The sequence below is a fragment of the Typopeltis vanoorti genome, chromosome 17, assembly GCF_054136105.1.
Source record: "Typopeltis vanoorti isolate ZY-2024b chromosome 17, IOZ_Tvanoo_1.0, whole genome shotgun sequence".
Classification (NCBI taxonomy): domain Eukaryota; kingdom Metazoa; phylum Arthropoda; class Arachnida; order Uropygi; family Thelyphonidae; genus Typopeltis; species Typopeltis vanoorti.
In genome coordinates, this window is record NC_143565.1 from 78,224,106 (window position 1) to 78,245,756 (window position 21,651).

Below are 21,651 nucleotides of genomic sequence, written 5' to 3' on the forward strand. Positions count from 1 at the left end.
TGCCTGATCACTAATCTCAATGCACCACTCATAAAGAGAACCTATGCATAAAATTATTGGGGATAGTCACGACTGCAGTACCAAATTATTGTGTTTGAAAATAGAGAAGGAAAAGATACAGGATCGTGTGCCATACTAGGTGTTTGCTCTTAGATAAAGAAATTTCTCTTATCTACAGAATTTTGGTGGTGCAGCATAAACAAATAAATTTTCTGAAATTTGAAACAGGATTAATACAAGTATTATAACAAAGAAATTGGCTCTAGCCAGAGGCATTTCCTTTGTCTATCGAGTTTTGTACACATGGGCAATACACTAATAGCGACCAAGGGTTAGAGATAATAATAAGGGTAGAGTCTGTAAGAATTGTATAGGACAAAAATTTAGAATTGAGGAAATAACAAGTAAAAAATAAAAATAATACAACATAAGCCAAGATTTAAGGAAAGGATACAAAATCATAGAATAAACACAATCAACAAATGAATCTATACTCATAATACATCAGAAATATATCAAAAATATATATATAGAAAATTTTACACTATTCTATGTCTTGATCAAAATCTATACCCTTTAATATCAAGTTTTGCAAACAGCTTTCATAAAATTAGTGATCATAAAGCATATTTTGTAGTGTCAGAAATCAATTTTGTGAGTACATAAAGAATATAAAATAAATAAAATATTACATGTACCCTCCCCCATCCCCCCTACACCCAACACACAGGATCACAGCAAAGCCACTCCCATTCCATATGTTAAGGGTACATCGGAAAAAAATAGCCAAAGATCTTTGCGAATATGATAATATGATCTCCATGCCACTTTCAAACCTTTCATTCAACTAGTTTTATACATTCACTTAAAGATCGACTACATCCTCTCGAATATCCAAGAGTGTATAAAGTTCCTTGTGCCTGCAAGTCAGACCATTTTGGACAGACTGGTAGATCAGTTAAATATATGCCTTGAAGAACATAAAAATTACATCTAAGATCATTTATATGGCAAGTCAGGATTGGTAGACCATGCTTTGGACACTCCTTCACATAGGACTAGATGGAGAAAAACATATCTATTACATAGAAGTCATTACAGGGTCTGAGGTGCATTAATTTACCAAAGATCTAGGAGACTATCATTTTAAAGACCTAATAACCGGACTTCTTTGAATTAACTTTGTAATTACCTGATCCATAAAGAGTACCATGTAAGGACATCAGGTGTCAGTTACAATTTAAATTGTTTCTACAATTACTTGGTTTAGTGCTGTGTGCCTGTCACAGTTATCACTGTACTCTGATGATGCTCAGCAGAAAACCAGCAAAATATTGGTGAGTTTAATAAATATATTTTTCCTCTTGGTGTTAGTTATACCATTAGCCTTTATTATGAACATGAATTTTGTGAGTAGTCTGACATTACTGTCAGACTGCAAAACTGACTTACAGTCCTCACACCCTCTACTAACTGCACCCTTACTCAACTTCCAGGGATGACTTCCTTTTCTGCTCCTTGTAGCCAAGTGCTATAACATATCCTTTGCATCAATCTTATAAAACTCTAAGTAACTTAAGGGTTGTATCACATTCCTTCTATTTTTTGCCTGTTAATCAACTTCTGCAACTTACAAGCCCATAGGATGTACTCCACAGATCAATCACCTTCTTGGTCACAAGTCTCTGGATCCTCTCTACTGCTTCTTCATACCCAAGAAACTGAGGTGACTAAACCTGAGCACAGTAATCCAGATATGATGTATCAAGGCTTTATAAAGAGGGATAACTTCCTTATCTCTACTTGTTAGTATGTTCTTCAATATCCAAGTAATCCTATGGGCTGCCTCGGTAACCTTATCAATATGCCCTCTAAACTTCAACTCTCTACTTACTAACACCCCTCAATCCCTAATCTCATCTATTTCCTGGAGTACAGTTCAATCAATGTGGCACACAGCTTGTAACATATTTATCCCAAAATGCAAAACTTTGCATTTCTCCACGTTAAACTGATACCCATTATCTTTTGCCCATACTGTCAGCCTATTTAAATCATCTACAACACCTTGGCTAACTATTACTCTGCTCAACTTTGCATCGTCAGCAAACAACCAAATATCCCCCTCCCCTTCCTATATCATTTATATACAAATTAAACAGTAATGGCCCTAGCACAGAACCAAACACCACTATTCTCCTGATTCTGCTCCTCCATATTGTAGAATATCATATTCATCCATTCGTTACATCTCTTTTTGACCAACTTTTCCAGTACTTTTACCATCACTCTTGAGATAATGATTGATCTATAATATCTATAATTTGCGACTGCAGTCTTAGAACCTCCCTTATGCAAAGGAATTATTTTGCTCTCTTTCCACTCCTTAGAACTCTGCCAGAGCTCACACTTAATCAAACAGCTGAGTCACAGGACTAAATATAGTGTTGTACTATCTTATCCAGTAAGTAGTGCAACACCAAGGCAACTCGTGGCAAAGGTGGAGCAAGCTACCAGGCACTTCTAACCCAGTATCTCCCATAATGCAAAACACATTTCCTATGTGGATATGTATACTGTTATGCATTAAAGGGATTGGCCATCTACCCAGACTAGTTTCGACCTTTATTGAGGTCTCTTCAGTGGGAGCCAGGCCCAGAGCTGGAGATACCAGGCAGAAGCAGTAGCAAGTCATCTGTGCCTATGGGAGTTGCCAAAAGGTTTATCACATTTTTTAAAAATTACTCTGGATTTAGAGAAAGATGTTGAAAATTTATTTATCACTAGGTTAGACTATAATAGATTTAGTTTAATCCTTTATCCCAGTGAGAGCAAACAAAGTTTGCGCCTGAAATTATCTTCAGGACTAAATATAGTGTTGTACTATCTTATCCAGTAAGTAGTTGCTCCACCTTTGCCACGAGTTGCCTTGGTGTTGCACTACTTACTGGATAAGATAGTACAACACTATATTTAGTCCTGAAGATAATTTCAGGCGCAAACTTTGTTTGCTCTCACTGGGATAAAGGATTAAACTAAATCTATTATAGTCTAACCTAGTGATAAATAAATTTTCAACAGCTGAGTCACAGTCACTTGCATAATTTGCATATTGATGATATCTGTATCACAGAGACAAAATACTGGAATCATTAAACTTTGTTTAATTCATTCAATCATTCATTGTGCTATCTTCATATCACTAAACAATAAAATTAACTTAGACTAGCCCTGAAGTCTAATTTTTTTATGTTTATTTCTATTTTTTTTTAGGTAGCTCCTACAAATAAACCTACAATATACATTAGTATGAATTGCCTTAGGATATTTTTTCTATTTTTTTTATTCATTTTATACATATTTTTGTTTTATGTTTTGTATAATTTGGACCCTTCTCTTAGATACCAAACATGGAACTTTTTCCAGCTACTTCAGGCCTCCAATAAATAGGGTGATAGTCTCACAGTGAATGATGAAATTCATCTCCCACTTAAGGCCAATCACAAACATCCATGTCTATGGTGAGATTCAAACCCATAACCTGACTGGCCAACCCACCAGCTTCATGAATACATTCCTAAATACACAATATTTAGGAGGAGATTAAAACAACAACAACAAGAAATAAATAATCTTTATGCAGCACACATTTCACATGCCTATCCTGTGGTATACACTGTGTGGTTTCTTTTCTTATTTGCATACTACTACATTTAGAAACTGCTTCCTGAAATTTTGTTTTTCTCCCTTCTTCTTCCTTCTGAACAAAGACTTGTTTATTTCTTTCGAAAAAATTGCCTCATATAGCATAGTCATTTTATTTCAGAACCATGATAAAGCACACATATGCTTTACAGCAGACTTTAAAGCATACATGTATGAAGTGGCTCAAGTTTTTCTATGTCACAGAATTTACATATATAAGCTCCTTCTATCTCTCTCTCTCTCTATATATATATATATACAAAAGAAAAAATATAGACTAAATATGAATGATTTCAAGCATAGAGGCTTCAGAAGATTAAACTTCATTTATATCAACATGTTTCATAATTCACATTAAAGGAAGTTGATATCTTGCCTTGTTTATTGATTAACTTTTGAATATGATCATCTAGGTACTGCCGCCTCCGCATCAGTGCTTCAGACCATTTCTCCCGTAGAAGGCTGAGATCTTCTTCTTGGTAGGAGTCAAGTGGCTTCTGCAGCTTAGAACGGGAGCTAACACAGCCAATGGCTATACTTGTAATTTGTTCACAAATAATAGGAAGTGTACCAGAATTCTGAACTGGCTGAACTCTAACTACTATTCTTCTTTGCTGCCCCTATAAAATCAATAAAATGGCATCACTACTTAATTCAAAAATAATGAATAAAATTTACCGAATTTATAAAAATATTTTATTATACTCAAGATAATGGCATATTCAGGATATAATAAATGTCTATCAACAGAAAATGCACTGATATTTTGATATTAATATTAGCATTTTTTTTTTATTTTATTTTTTTTATGTAGCTCCAATCAACAAATGGTTGTATATGTGCAGTGGGGATATGCTAATCATGCGGCCATTTTTTTATAATTTTTATTTATTTATTTATTTGCATAATCTGCAAACTCTACAGACTGTACCCTTTCACGCAACTTCAGTCCTCCCCTTCTTCCCATAAGTTGGGCAGTGGTCTCACACTGGGTAACGAAATTGATTTTCAACCTCAAGACATTCACAAGCATCCATGCCCACAACAGGAGTTGAACAAGAAGTCAGCTGGTCAGAGAGTGAGCATGGAAACCTTTCAGCCAACCAAGCTTATCATATATAATTCTGGTTAAAAAAAACTTTAAGTACATACAAGCAAGGATGTAACATGAATAGCTGAAAAATGAGCCTAGAGGGCATCAATGATGGCTTATGAGAATATAATCTTCAATATGCTGAAAATTATATTCTCATAAGCTCTCTGGTCAAGTTTTAAGTTGCAAATTTGATTATTTAGCTATGAAATAATGATGGATTATAATACCATTTATTTCTATAATTTCACTATTATTAGCTTAATTTTTATGCTGATCTCTTTCTATAATTTCTTATTTCTCCAATTTTTGAATTCAATCCACTGCAATGGTATTATAATATTTGTGGACTGCCTTGGGTCAGTCCACAAATATGCTGCATGGAAAAAAGGCTGCTTGGAATTACAACCCAAGGATATGACGCTGAGGCCAGTACATTACACTAATTAACTATGTATTCCACCAGCAAATGCAAATGCTTTGCATTATGAAAACATTATTATTATTTTGTAATATCTCCAGGGAGTCCAAGGACTCATTGAGGGAGGACACCTACTCCACCACTCAATTCGCCACAACTGTCTCCACCCATTCAATTCACCAACTACAACGAACCGCACCTACCATCATCTACACCAACAATCATCTACTGCCCACCACCACACCTAGTATTTCCACAGACAATCACAAACATCCATGCCCATGGCAGGATTCGAATCCGCAGCCTTTTGGCTGGAGAACAGATACGCTAACCACTTGGCCAACTAGGTCGGCAAAATACTTGAAGTTTCTGGGAAGAAAAATCCTGTGACAAGATAATTCAAATTCACTAGGAAAATTTCTTTACAGATTGTTTATAGCAGCAGCCTAGAGTCAGTATATGATGTTCACAGTATTCCTGACAATTCTGTCAAGAATTTTACACAGATTGAGATAGCACAGTAAACTGGTCCCCAAATAACTGAAACCCTGTTTAATTTGTCCTGAAAGAAGTTAGCCAGTATTATTCAGTAACACAGAGAAACAGTTTTCTGACTCTCGTAGACAGGCTTATACATTGGTTATGCATTATTAAATCACTTAAGGAATTGAACAACGTAGATATGAATATAAATTAAATTACACTTTGATAAATATTTCCGATATTTCGGCAACATCACGTTGCCATTGTCAAAAGGAACTTACAAAAAAAGGCACGTGCACATAGGCACTACAACACAGTAACTGAGAATGAAGAGATGAAGTTATTATTCTCCTAAAAGTCCTGATGGTGCCCTCTAGCAGGCTAAGTAGGTGTTCTTGGCCATTGTTGTTTGAAGAGTTTCTTAGAGCTAAGGCCTGCTTCCATAAATAGTCTTTCGAATTTGTATTTGCTACAGTGTATTAGTGTAGCTTTCTTCCATCGTATTCTGTGGCGTGTATCCAGAGCATGGTCTGCAAGACCAGAATGGCTGCTTGTGAAAACGGATGTAGGCCTTGTGTTCAGAAATTCTGATATTCGCTGTCCTGCCTGTTTGGCCAAAGTAAGACAGTTTACAACTGCAAGGGACCTGGTATACACCAGGTAGATCTAGGGGAAGTGGTTGGTCTTTGGAGGAGGAGATAAGGGATGCCAATTTTCTGTAAGGCCTGTAACAGGAGGTCAGGTGATGTTTTCCGAGGCACCTCGGAAAAAATTACCAAAATTTTAATTCCACAATGTGGAATATAGACCACCCCCCCCTCCCTTACAGTGTATTTCAAATGTCCTACTTTTATGAAGGCTAGAGGGCTGAAGGCTTCAAATGTAATGAAACTGTTATTAGTTGGTACAAGGCTGACATTCATATGCATCAAGATTTGTTTTATAGCTCATTCTTTGTCCCTTCAATTTGGAATGAATCTGCTGGTCTGGAACACCAAGGAAAGTGCCATTATATTAAGACTACACTTGATAAAATTAAGTTTTTTTTGGGGAGGAGGGGGGGGGGATTGGGAATACTGCTAATTTGCATTCCCTACATTGATGTTGCATGAAGGAGTTGCTCAGAATGTTTTTTTGTTACAGATTTATGGAGATATTGCAATCCTTTTAAACCCATTAAGATAACGAATGGTGATATTCTTCGAATTGGATGTTCAGTTATTGAATGAATAATTAAAAATGATGGCATATCAATATCATTTGAATGAGGAAGGACATACGCATCTGGAGAGATTGCTTTTTTCTGAACGAGTCAGTGTGTCAATGCAGGGAAACTAGAATTCTCAGTGTGGATGGTAGCAGGGGTGGCCTCTTGTGGGGAATAGGTGCTTGGGGGAAAAAGAGGGATGACATCATGTAACACTGAGCCCAGTGAAGTCTGGAGGGGATAATGATAGGTAAAGAAGCAGTGACATTTTTATACTTTATACTAATGGCAGGAGTATCCGGAATAAAGGAGATGAATTGGTGGCACTGATGGCATCAGCCTGTCCAAAGATTATTGGGATCTCTGAGATGATATAATAACAGGAATAGAAGTAGCAGAGTATAGCATTTTTTTGCCAGGATGGAAGGGAAAATGTGGTGGTGGAATACTGCTTATGATAAGTGATGACTTATGTCCTCTAAGAGTGAGGGCTTTGGAAAGCATATGGTGTGAGATAGAGGTGGGAAAGACAGGATATTTAGTGGAATGTTGCTACAAGCCAAGGAGCAAAGAGCACGGGAAGCAGGAGATGTTTAGGCAGATGAGCTTGGCAAGTGCAAGAAGAATGATAGTTTATGGGAGATTTAACTATAGAAATATCAGTTGGGAAGAGGAAAATGCATGTAGTAATAAGGGAATGGAATTTCTGGAATTCTTGAGGGACAGATATCTTAGGCAACATGTAATAGAGGGAACAAGAGGTTCAAGAGTTTTGGATTTGGTCACAGCATCAGAAGAGCTGATAATAACTGAGATGACATTCCCCCCCCCCCCTTTTGGAGAAAATGACCATGTGGTTTTGAGTTGGAAGATGAATAGACATGCAGGAGTATCAAAGAAAAGGAAACATATGTGGAATTATAAGGCAGGTGATTATAATAGTCTTAGATATCAACTTGGGGCAATTCCATGGAGGGCTTCTAGTAGCAAGACTTATACGTTGGTTAGACATAACTGGTAATTCGTTTACGGAATTAACAACGCATATAAAGTATATTAATTAAAGGTAACTTTAATGAATAACTTCTATATTTCGGCAATGTCACATTGCCATCTTCGGGAACATAAAGATGTGGTATGTGCACTCAGGAACTAACACAAAGCAAATGAGGAAGAAAGCAAGAAACTAATATTGTTCCTAAAGTCCTAATGGTGCCCTCTTGCGGGCTAATTTGGTAGTCTTGGCAGTTGGGCTGAAGTTCTCATAATGAAAGTCTCCCAAATTTGGGGCAGTTTCATGCACCCAAATTTGTTGAGGTTAGGAACGTTTTTTAGAGCTGCTGAAGATTCTTTGAATAATCTTTCGTATTTAAACTTGCTGCGATGGATTATTTTTGTTTTCTTCCAACGAATTTTATGGTGGGTATCTAAGGCATGGTCTGCCAGCCCAGAGCGGCTGTACTGGTGAAACCGGATGTAGTCTTGGTGTTCTGAAATCCTGATATTTGTTGTTCTGCCTGTTTGGCCAAAGTAGGACAATTTGCAGCTTCAAGGGACCTGGTATACACCAGGTAGGTCTAGGGGAAGTGGTTGGTCTTTGGTAGAGCGGATAAGGGATGCCAACTTTTTATATGGTCTGTAACAGGAAGTAAGGTCATATTTTTTGAGGATATTGGTTATTTATTCAGAGGTGCCCTGGATGTAGGGGATGGTGATAGACTTGGTGTAATCTTTATTGTGGAGTGGGGAAGGGGGTTGTGGTTTACAGGTTTTAGTATTTTTTGGATTTTTTTGGGGTTATAGCCATTGGCTAAGAAAGTGTTGAGGATGTGGTTTAGTTCAATAGTCAGGGCCTTGTCATCTGAGCAGATTAATTTTGCCCTGTTATATAGTGTTTTTATCACCCCATATTGTTGTGAGGGGGGGGATTGCTGGTGAATGTATCTGCCAGTGTGGGTGGGTTTTCTGTAAACAGAGAAAACCAAAAGATCCATCAAGCTGGCGGGGGTGATTAAAGTGTCTAGGAAGGGGAGGGTGTTGTTTTCCTCTTTTTCGAAGGTGAACTGGACTCTGGGATGTTGGTTGTTTAAGTGTGTTAGGAAGGAGTGGAGTGTGTCTGAGCCATGTGGCCAAATAGCAAACACATCATCCATATAACGAAGCCAAATAGTGGGTTTTTGTGGGATGGAGTTTAAGGCTTTCTCTTCAAATGTCTCCATAAAGAAATTGGCCAAGGGTGGGGAAAGTGGTGAACCCATGGCTGTCCCCTCTATCTGTTTGTAGAACTTTCCTTGCCAAACGAAATAGCCTGAGTTCATTGTGAGCTGAAACAGGGCTGAGATATCGGGAGGAAAACCGCGACGCGCGTTCTCCTTGCCGATGAAAACAGAACCTTACGGGTGCTAGAGGAAGAGCTTTCTAATACACTCGGCCTTGATCTATGGTCTATACTTCATGACATCTCATGCACATCGGCAAGAAAGGAATTCGAAAAAATACGTAGTCGGCACGTGAAAAAATACGAAAACCTGACAAAGACTTCTACTTCTGTACCCCAGCCACCACTCAACACTGTAGTCAACCTCTCGTCGGCAGTTTTAAAGCCTGAAGCACTCACCGCACTTTCACGTGGTCACAATTTCGCCCTAGCTCCTAAAAGGATACCTGCTGAAGAAATCATGATCCAAATAGAGCGTGGAATTCGCAACCTGCCTAACCATATCGCCAACAACATGAGACTGGATGTAGTCGGTGTTCTCACCAAAGCCAAACCTCCAAAATCCAACTTATCCAAAAACGAATATACAGCCCTACAAGAATTGAAAAACAACAAAAAAATAGTAATCACCAAAGCTGATAAGGGAAGCGCCACTGTGGTACTCAATCAAAAAGACTACAAAGGTAAGCTAAATTCTTTAGTACGAGACCGTACTACTTACCTCCCCATTGAATATAATCCGACCAGCTCTCAGATTAGAACTATCCACAGACTCCTTAAGAAAGTCACTTCTTGGCCTGTGGAAGTCACCAACAAACTTAAACCTTATAACTCTAGATCCCCACCCCGATTATATGGACTCCCAAAAATACATAAACAAAATGTGCCACTGCGTCCCATAGTGGATGGCATTGATTCCCCCACATATAAATTAGCCAAACATTTAGCCAAAACGCTCACACACTACACTGGCAACATCATCACACATAAAAAACTCGGCCCACTTTAAAGCCAGTATAGAAAACCTCACACTCCAACACACTGACATAATGGTCAGTTTTGACGTCTCCTCCCTATTCACTAATGTCCCACTCAAAGAAACCCCTTGAACTCATCCAAGCCAAGTTTCCTCCCGATATCTCAGCCCTATTTCAGTTCACAATGAACTCAGGCTATTTCGTTTGGCAAGGAAAGTTCTACAAACAGATAGAGGGGACAGCCATGGGTTCACCACTTTCCCCACCATTGGCCAATTTCTTTATGGAGACATTTGAAGAGAAAGCCTTAAACTCCGCCCCACAAAAACCCACTATTTGGCTTCGTTATGTGGATGATGTGTTTGCTATTTGGCCACATGGCTCAGACACACTCCACTTCTTCCTAACACACTTAAACAACCAACATCCCAGAGTCCAGTTCACCTTCGAAAAAGAGGAAAACAACACCCTCCCCTTCCTAGACACTTTAATCACCCACCAGCTTGATGGATCTTTGGTTTTCTCTGTTTACAGAAAACCCACCCACACTGGCAGATACATTCACCAGCAATTCCCCCTCCCCCCCTCACAACAATATGGGGTGATAAAAACACTATATAACAGGGCAAAATTAATCTGCTCAGATGACAAGGCCCTGACTATTGAACTAAACCACATCCTCAACACTTTCTTAGCCAATGGCTATAACCCCAAAAAAATCCAAAAAATACTAAAACCTGTAAACCACAACCCCCCTCCCCCCCTCCACAATAAAGATTACACCAAGTCTATCACCATCCCCTACATCCAGGGCACCTCTAAAAAAATAACCAATATCCTCAAAAAATATGACCTTACTTCCTGTTACAGACCATATAAAAAGTTGGCATCCCTTATCCGCTCTACCAAAGACCAACCACTTCCCCTAGACCTACCTGGTGTATACCAGGTCCCTTGCAGCTGCAAATTGTCCTACTTTGGCCAAACAGGCAGAACAACAAATATCAGGATTTCAGAACACCAAGACTACATCCGGTTTCACCAGTACAGCCGCTCTGGGCTGGCAGACCATGCCTTAGATACCCACCATAAAATTCGTTGGAAGAAAACAAAAATAATCCATCGCAGCAAGTTTAAATACAAAAGATTATTCAAAGAATCTTCAGCAGCTCTAAAAAACGTTCCTAACCTCAACAAATTTGGGTGCATGAAACTGCCCCAAATTTGGGAGAATTTCATTATGAACACTTCAGCTCAACTGCCAAGACTACCAAATTAGCCCGCAAGAGGGCACCATTAGGACTTTAGGAACAATATTAGTTTCTTGCTTTCTTCCTCATTTGCTTTGTGTTAGTTCCTGAGTGTACATACCATATCTTTATGTTCCCGAAGATGGCAATGTGACATTGCCGAAATATAGAAGTTATTCCATGGAGGGCAGAATTGGAAAACCAGGATATCATTAGTGCTCTGGAAATCGTGAAGGAATATTTGTTAGCAGCAACAGTAAGCTGTATTCTGTAAGTGAAGAAGAGGACATAATTTGGTGTAAAGTGGAAGACAAACAATATCAAACAGGAACTGCAGGTGAAAAAGAGGTTATGAAAGAGATATAAGGAGACAGGTGAAGAGCAGATGCATGAAGAATATAAGACACAGGTCAGGAGAGTGACTAATATGGTAAGGAAGGCGAAACTGGAATATTAGAAGAGTTTGGCACTAAGATCCAAAGATAATCCTAGGGAATTTTTTAACTATGTGGCCAGTAGGAGGAGAAATGATTGTGGAAGAATGAAATTGTGGGATAAAAATGGGAATAGAGTGACGGATGCAGAGGACATAGTTCATGGAGTTGTTCAATAAACACTTTATTGGAGTATTTCATAATTGAGAAGTAAGTTTTAATACTAGAGGGATAGGGTAGGTTTGCGCAGGAGGAGAGTGTGTTCCAAATACTGAGTACCTTGGATGCCAGTAAAGCTGTGGGACTGGATGGTATTTCACCACGGGTTTTGAGAGAATGTGCTAAAGAACTAACAGCTCAGCTGACTTGGCTTTTCAATGAAAGTCTGGCTATGGGAAAGGTACCCAAGGAATGGAAGGAAGGTAAGATAGTGCCATTGCATATGGGTGATAGCAGACTGGATGTGTCTAACTATAGGCCAGTTTGTGATTTATCAGTAGTTGTTAAGATCTTGAAAAATTAGTGAGGGACCATACACAACGTTGGGTAGATGAGGGTAATGTTATCTGCGAGTCAACATGGATTTGTTAAGGGGAGCTCTTGTTTTAATAATATGCCAGCCTTTTATAATAAAGTTACAAGAGCAGCAGATGAGAGAAAGGAATATACTGCCATTTTCTTAGATTTAGTGAAGGCATTTGACAGGGTGTCACATGATCAGCTGATAGTTAAGTTGCAGTACATGAGTTTAGATGTCGGTTTAGTCAACTAGATTCAGGATTGGTGTCTGATAGGTATCAGAGAGATGTGTATGGTGAGGCAGTATCAAGGAGGAAGGTTACAAGTGGGATCCCACAGGGCTCACTAGTGGGACCTGTATTGTTTAACCTTTATATCAATGGATTGCAGGAGAATATTCAATTGTTTGCAGATGATGGCTGGGAAGGGTTATTAGTAATAGTGCAGATGGAGCAGCCCTGCAAGATGATTTGAATAAACTAGACAGACGGGCAAATGAATGAGGGTATCAGTTTAATGCAGCAAAATGTAAAGTCTTGAAGTTTTGGATACATCGATGGAAGGCTGCATATTCGAGTGAAGAAGCTGTACTGGAGGAAGTAGAGGGAGACAGGAGGTGTGGGGGATGATAACTGATAGAAAACTGAAATTCAGGGAACATATTACAAAGGTGGTGAAAGTAACCCAGAGGATTGCTTCAATAGTGAGAAGGAAACTGACCTGCAGAGATAAAAGAGTTATCGTTCCATTGTATAAGACCATGATCAGACCACACTTAGACTATTGTTCTCAAATTTGGTCCCCAGAATTTGAAGGGGATAAATTAACTGTGGAAAGGGTACAGATGCAGATAACAAAGATGGTTTCAGGGCTGTGCAATGTTAGTTATGAGGATTAGTTGAGGGAATGTCGACTGCAGTGTTTGGTAGATAGAAGAAGGAGAGGTGATATGATTGAGACTTTTAAACTATTGAGAGGTAGTTACAGGGTTGACACTGGGGAGTTCTTTCACTTGGCTGAACAGCAGGAAGCGATGAGAAGGGGACATTCCTGGAAGTTGCAAAAGGAAGCAGTGGGCAAGAGGATGAGGAGTAGTTTCTTTGCATGGAGGGTGATTGAACGATGGAATGCCTGATAGAGTGGTGAGAGCAAGAACAGTCAATGAGCTCAAGGAATGGCATGATAATCTTTGTGTTTCCTAGGAAGGACCTCCCACAATGAGTCTTTTGATTCCATGGAGGCCTGAATAATAATAATAATCTGCAATAATCCAGATATAATGTTATTATCACCTTATAAAGACAAAATAACCTCCTTTTCCTGATTGCCAGTGTGTGTGTGTTCTTCAACATTTAAATAATCTAATAGAGTATTCTGACCACTTTTTCTCTATAAACTTCCACTGCATATCCATAATAATTTTTTGACCACAACTCCTGAGATAGTGATTGGTCTGTAATTTTCAAAATAACTATTTTGCTCCTTTTCCACTCTCTGGGTGCCTTCTCACAGCTCAGACTTTAAATTAAATAGCATGGACAGAGATCTGCCAGTTACCCTGTCCAGTTGCATAATACAACGGCTAATATTTCATCTAATCTCATCCCTGTGTTTGCATTAAGCTTAGTTCCACAATATCCTAAGCACCTCCAATTCATCTCCCTCTATTCTGCCATCAGACAATATCACATCTGGCACTGCAAAATTCTCACTTGGATGATAAACACGCACCTTTGCAAAATGATCACTCAGTAAATCAACTAATTTGTCTGCTTTTGTTATCTCCCTACAATCTGCACTGATTAGCATTATCCTCCCATAGTCATTCTTTTATTCATCACAGAGCAAAAGAAAATAACTCCTTGGGATTTTCTCTGGCCAGCTCAGCTAGCTTCATCTCATAATCTGCTTTTGCTTTGCTTACTATACTGATCACTCTTTTTACCTGCTCCTTATACTGCTCATGAGTTTGCCGATTAACTTTCTCCTTATATACATTTTAATCACACCTGTTTCTTTTCTGCAACTCTTGCTTAATGATACTTATCCATCTAAATCCTGTTTCATCTTTCTGACACTGGATATACAGTCTGATACTACTTCCTTCAAATGCTCCCATCCCCATCATCTGCCATGCACTACTAACATCTTTTCCCTCTAGATTTTTATGCCTTGACTACTCCATGTTGCCTCCTCAGTTTGTCATAATCACCAGCTTATGATTCCAACTATCGCTTCTTAATTGAAAATTCTGTGTGTCTAGCAAATCTCCAATGTCACAACAGCATGATACTTTTATGTGGCGACTCTGGGTAGTAACTAGTTCTCTGATGTTATCACCATATGTAGCATTCTCGACCCCATCCCAGTCTCTTCCATTACATGCTGTCTCATATGCTACCTCTTAGCAGTTGTAGAAATTCCATTTTCTTCCTCCCTGGGAATGTTCATTCAAATCTCTGTCCCCATAGTTTTAGTTCCCCGATAATAATAACTCACCTTTCATTCATTGTGCTAATTTTTAATGCATGCAATCCACATTCTATGTTCTCTTCCCTACACACACACACAGCAATCAATAATATATTTCATTCTATTTGTCTTTATCCCACACCAGACAGCCTTAAATCTAATGACCTCCTGATGAACTAGCTTTTAATTATTCTGCTATTTCTACTATCATTAGCCAAACTACTATTTTCATCCCATTCCCTCTATCCTCACTGAAAATATAATAGCTATTGCATTCTATCCCTATGACTATATTGTCTACTGTCAATTAGATCTCATTAACACGTAAAGTTTTTGGTCAAGTCAAACTACTCAATGCAAAAACTGCTCCCCTTTTTTCTGGATGCTTCTGGCATTGGGATGCCAGAAGGATGCTTGCACGCATACGTGCGCACACTTGCCTATGCCCCCCCCCCCACCTCACAAAAAAGGGCTTCAGTTCCCAACTCTATGCTTCTGAACCCTCAATGAATAATACTTTCTCAAGACCCCACCCCCCCTCCATGTTACTCCCACTCATGAAAAGATATTGTAAACCTGTAGTACATTCATACCATAGGTGAAATAAGGATTTTTTCCCCCATTTTTATTAATTATATATATTTTTGTATTTTTATTCATTATCAAGTACAGAAGCCCTGCTCTAGAGACTAAAACATGGAACTTTTTCAAGCCACTTCAGGTCTCCAATAAGCAAGGTGTTAATCTCACACTGGCCAATGAAGTTCATCTTCCACTTAAAGGCAATCACAAACATCCATGCTCATAGTGGGATTCAAACCCACACAGGTCGAGAATTCTACATCACCATATGTAGCATTCTCGACCCCACCCCGCCACAGATACAATAAACACTTAGCCAACCAGGCTAACAAATCCATTACCATTTTTAAATTCTTTCATCCATTAAACTCAATCAATGCATCCACAAACTCCATATTATTCCTTTTGCAAAAGCTATTCATTAACTCATCTACAATCTTGGTCTGTTTTCTTAACTTTCCATTATCGCACCATGACACCAGACTCACATTTTTTATTCTCTAACTCATCTTATTTGCTTGTACTAGCAGTTCTTTCTTCTTGCACATACCAAACTTATCACTCAAGATCATTTGTAGCTGCAGAAATAATCATCTTTTTCACTTTTCCTCTCTGCATCCTAACAGCATCACTAATATTATTAATCTCTACCCTTTGGAAACATGATTTCACCATGCTCTTCTCACCAGGCATTTCTCCTGTTCTATCTCTCATTTTGTCCCATGAAGAATTCCATGTAATTGCACTCTCTCTCTCTCTCTCTTGTTAGCATGTTGTTATTCTCCTCATCTTCTACTCTTTTTTTTCATGCTTTTCATTCATACTGCATTCAACCTTGCTCACTTCCACCATTTGACTTTCAATAAACTTGCAAAACATTTCACTCACTCACATTTTGCTATCTATTATATATTAATGATGTGAAATAATGTGAATTACTTTAATCAATTATCCTAGGATAGTTGCTGTTATGGCAGTATATAAAAAAATTAGAAAAATTCCAAATGCAACCAATAAAAGGCCTCTGATAAGAAAAATCATGTAATATTAAAAAAATATTAACACTATAGATTTCTAGCTAACTTTGTTTTGATGTCATCTGTGATTTCTCACTAAATTCCCTGCATCAACTATCCTTGAAAAAATTTCTTCTAGGAATCGCATTCCTATTCAGCCATGTGAGAAGGCAAATTCTTGCTAAGAACTGCTTAAATACAACATTTCAAAAACGAAAAAGAATTCTTTCATGAGATTTATATACTGAAAATGCCTGTACTTGTAAATGATAATTGAAATTAAAATTTCACTTATCATTTACTTCATTTACAAATTTTATTTAGCAAAATAAAGTTACACAAAACCATGTACATGAATACTGAACTCCACTTCCAGAGTTTTGGTAATTCAGAAAATATAGCATGAAGCAGTGGTTAAAAGCTAACCTTAACAAATTATATAATTTCCTTTAGGAAATATCATGCAGCGTTGCTTAGCCTGCACAAAATGTTGAACTGTTCTAGTCCACTGTAACAAGTAAACAAAACACGATCAGGTTTCTTACTCAACTAAGCTAATAAGTGATTTAAAAAAATGCATTATTAAATTCTGATAAACAGGCTAAATAAATTTGTATTTTGCATCACACACTCAAACTGAAAAATATAAGTTAAGACAGAAAAAAAAAAGTGTGGAGTAATAATTCAAACAAAAATAGTAAAACATAAGTCAACCTAAAGAAAAAAGTCTATATTTATTATTATTATCTGGAAACCTCCATGGCGTCCTAAGATCAGGGGAAACTCACAGTGATACCAAACGCTGTTTTATGACAATGCACTCATAACTACTTGTGCTAATACAAGTAGTTATGAGTGCATACTTGTGCTACTCATCTGCAAAAAATCTATTCCTTGCATTTGCTAACCACACTTCCAGTATGGTGAATGATTGTTCTTTCTCTATTCCTATCATATATGAAAGGAGGAGGAGAATGCAGAAGAAATGAAAAAATTCTTCCACATCTAAAAGGAGAATTGGTAAACAACAAAATTACATGACAACCACAGTAATAAACTTTAATGAAAGTAGAGATATTTTGTACTGCAAATAACAGTGCATCATTAGTGTACAGAAACAACAAGCAAATCAAAGAACAGGAAAACAACATACAACAATCAAAGAGAGAGAGAGAGAGAGAGAGAATCATTTCGATTCACGTTAGGCCAATGTAAAAGGGATTCACAACTTTCTTTGAAACGACATTCATATTTAAAACTGTTTCTATGGAGAAGATGAATGTCATCCACAGGATAAGAAGATTGTAGATCTGAAGAAAACAGTTCATTTGAGGCTATCTAGTGTGAGATAAAAGCCAATAGGGCAAAATATATTGTGGACTGCTACTATAGACCTGAAGAGATCCAGAAGAAGACGTGGATGAAATGCATCAGCAGATTAGCAATAAGTGCAGGCCAAGAAATTATCATGGGAGACTTCACTATAAGAATACAGATTGGAAAGAGGAAAGGCATTTGGCAAATTGGAAATGGAATTTATACAGATACAGTTACTAAAGGGATTCTATAAGATAGGATATTGTATTTAGTGTCAATACTATGCAGTACCAGACCAGACTTTTGAGGTTTCATGCATTCAGCATAGTAATGATGTTCATTACTTTTCTCCCACAGAACAGTCAGTCTGCCCAAAGTATGTCACATTACATTCACAAGAGATCTGGTAAACACCAATTAAAGAAAGAGGTGACAATTTGTCTTTTGTAGATGGTAAGAGATGAGAAATTTTGTTAACAAGAAAATATGTGAGATTAAGGTAATACTTCTTCAAAATTTTACCAATAGGTTCAAGGATATCTATTAGAAATATAAGGGATTAAAACTGCATTCTGTTGAAGAATTTGCTGAGGGTTGTAAACCACTTAATTCCATTAAAGTTTTGATATTGAGAAGTTCTCTCTCAAGCTTACAACAATTTATGCAGATGATGTTCTAAATAAATCCAATATAAGTATGCAGGATTATCTGACCAAACTGAATAAAATAGAATTAAATTTGGCATGAAAATTATATTATATAAAGGTAGCTGTGGGTTTAAGGGGATGTTGAAATGAATGTACAGAAATAAAGGAGAGGAGTTTTAAGCACTGGTTAGCTCAAGTTGGCAAAAATTATTGGCATCAGCAAGGCCTGGTTCACAGAGAATGATGTAGTTACAGAGAAAGAAGATAGAGGAAATAGGAGAGGAGGAGGAATGATATTACTAATGATAGCTGAATTAAGGAAGATTGTAGATCTGAGGAAAACAGTTCATTTGAGGCTGTCTAGTGTGAGATAAAAGCCAATAGAGCAAAATATATTGTGGACTGCTACTATAGACCTGAAGAGATCCAGAAGAAGATGTGGATGAAATACATCAGCAGATTAGCAATAAGTGCAGGCCAAGAAATTATCATGGGAGACTTCACTATAAGAATACAGATTGGAAAGAGGAAAGGCATGTGGCAAATTGGAAATGGAATTTATACAAATACTAAGGCATAATTATCTGAAACAGCACATAATGGAGGGGATAAGGGGTTTGATAGGGTTGGACCTGGTAATAGCATCAGAAGATCTATCTATAACTACAGTAGCAATTCTGCCTCCAATTTATTTGAAGTGGTTACAGGTTGTTGGAGCCAGGCATACCCAGATATCGGATAGCATACCCAGAGTCAAGAGGATAAACTATGTGTGGATTAAGTAAGTGGATGAGTAGCAAAATAAAGCAAGAGCTGCAAAAAAACACTGTGAAGGGAATATAATGAAAGAGGTGATCAGCATGCTCATGAGGAGTACAAAGTGCAAGCAAGAAGGGTGATTAGTAATAAGAAAGGCCATATCAGATTACGAGAGAAAATTAGCTAAGTGTAACAAAGTAAATCCAAAAGAGATTTTTTGGTATGTAGCAAGTAAGAGAAAGAATGATTATGAAAAGATAACTTTATTAGTGCTGATGGTAGGAAAATTACAGAAGCAGAAGAAATAGTTCAGTTACCAAGTGATCTTTTTGCAAGGGTATATCACCCAGGTGGTGACTTTGCAGTTACTGAGGTGACAGAGGCTGATGTGAGCATTGCAGTAGATGAACTGGAGATATTCAATATATTGAAAAATATCAATTTACAAAAATGTAAATTGATATTTTTTATTACTTTACAAGCTCCATTATATAAAGGTGGCTCCAAGACAGAAAAGTAGCAAATTACAACCCAATTAATATATCGGGAGTAGTTGTTAAAGTTAGTTAAAATAAAATTCAAGAATGGGTGGATAGGAACATGATATTCTACAGGAGGCATCATGGCTTTGTAAAAGGTAGGTCCTGCATGAGTAATTTATTCACATTTATAATAAGGTAACAGCAGAATTGAACAAAGGAAATGGCTACCCTATGATACAGCAATATACTTTGTAAAGGCATTTGACAGAATACCACATGGAAAACTATCGCATAAGTTGGAACAAATGGAATGGATATGAGGTTGATGACAAGGATGGGGGTGGCTGATTGACAGACATCAGAGGAGGTAGTATGGTAGAGTGGAATGAAGGCAAATGAGGGTGACTAGTGGAGTGCCCACAGCTCTGCACCAGGACCAGTGCTTTTTAATTTGTATATTAATGATATAGCAGCAGATTTAGGGGAGATATTCAGTTGTTTTGTTGATAATGCAAAACTGGGGAAGGCAATAGTTCCCAAAGGTGATCCTGTAGGATGATTTAAATAAATTGGCAGCATGGACAAAGGCCAATGGTTATCAATTTAATGTTGAAAAATGCAATTCTGTATCAATATCGATGGTACTAGATTACAGGAATTTGATGAGGGTTGGGATCTGGGGGGTGATGGTGGATAGAGATCTGAAATACAGAGAATATATTGCAAAGGTTGGCAAAGTAGCTTAGAGGATTACTTGGATGCTGAAGAACATAAACAAGTAAAGATTGGGGGGGGGTATTATCCTTCTTTATTAGGTTATTAATCGGCCACATGGTAACTACTGTGCACAGATTTGGTCACCTGCATTTTTACTGGACTAGAAGGTAGTCAAATGGATTGAGAGAAAAGTGACCAAGCTTGTGAAAGGTCTGTGGAATGTGTTCCCTATGAGGACAGAATGAAGGTGTGTGTGGGTTGCAGAGTTTAGTTGACAGTGGAGGAGAGGAGATATGATAGAAACTCGTAAGTTACTAAAGGGATTCTATAAGATTGCCACAAAGAAATTTTTCAATACACAACGAGCATGGAAGAACAAGGGGTCACACTTAGAAGATGTCTAAGAGTGTGGTTAGTTAGGGTGTGTGGACTAGTTTCTTTTCTTGGAGAGTGAATAATTAACACTGTTAAGGATTAATTAAATCTTTAATTAATCCTTAACAGTGAATATTTTAAGGAGATATATGATAGGTGTTGTGTGAATAATGGGTAGTGTGGATCTCCAGAATGGAGTCTTTTGACTCCATGGAGATACCTATCTCAATAATAATAAAATGCAGCAATAAAAAGGCAAAACCTATGAAAATAGGCAGAAACATTGAAAACATCCAATGAAGAACTTATAGAACAAGTAAAACATTTCAGCTATATTCAGGCACAATTTTTCTGTGAAGATGGCAAATTAAATTTGGAAATAGATATCAGAATTAGCAAAACTGTTATGGCAAGAAGGCAACCAAATAAATTTATAGGAAATAAAAGAGAAATTAGTCAGAAAACTAAACTAGATATATACAAGATAGTATTCAGATCAATTTTAACTTATGGATCTAAGAGTTGGGTTAGATATAAAACACTTACTCAAAGACTGGAGACCACAGATATGAGAGTTCTGAGAAAGACTAGGGGAGTCAACAGATGTCATCAAAGCTGTATCATATTAACAATCAGGATAACAGGAACATAGAATCATTAGCATTCAGGTAGTATGGTCACTTAGACAGAGTGGGAGAGGAATAGTCAGAAAAGAAAATTCTTTGCAAGAATGGTTGGAAAAACACCCAGAGGAAGACCAAGATCTAAGAGGATTGATATAGAAGGAGGTCATTTTTTTTTCGATAAAAACCTGATAAAAAAAAAGAGCCTTAAAAGAAAGAAATATAATTGATCTTTAATTGATTTATAAACATCTAATACCAACAAGTTTTGCCGACAGGGCTGTTTGGCTTCTTCAGGGCTTATAACGGTAAGAGAAAAAACTTAAGTTGGCTAGTACAGAGAAAAACGGAGTA

General features: G+C 37.5%; 1 protein-coding gene across 6 annotated transcripts in view; it reads right to left on the minus strand.

The window, feature by feature from the left end:
- The window catches only part of Khc-73 (Kinesin heavy chain 73), an 842,240-nt gene that overhangs the window by 226,554 nt on the left and 594,035 nt on the right, over nt 1-21,651 (minus strand). For all 6 annotated transcript variants that reach the window (XM_090407555.1, XM_090407554.1, XM_090407553.1 and 3 more), the window contains one exon: nt 4,082-4,325. In XM_090407555.1, the coding sequence (XP_090263681.1) occupies nt 4,082-4,325 (244 nt within the window). The remainder of the gene's footprint in view (nt 1-4,081; nt 4,326-21,651) is intronic.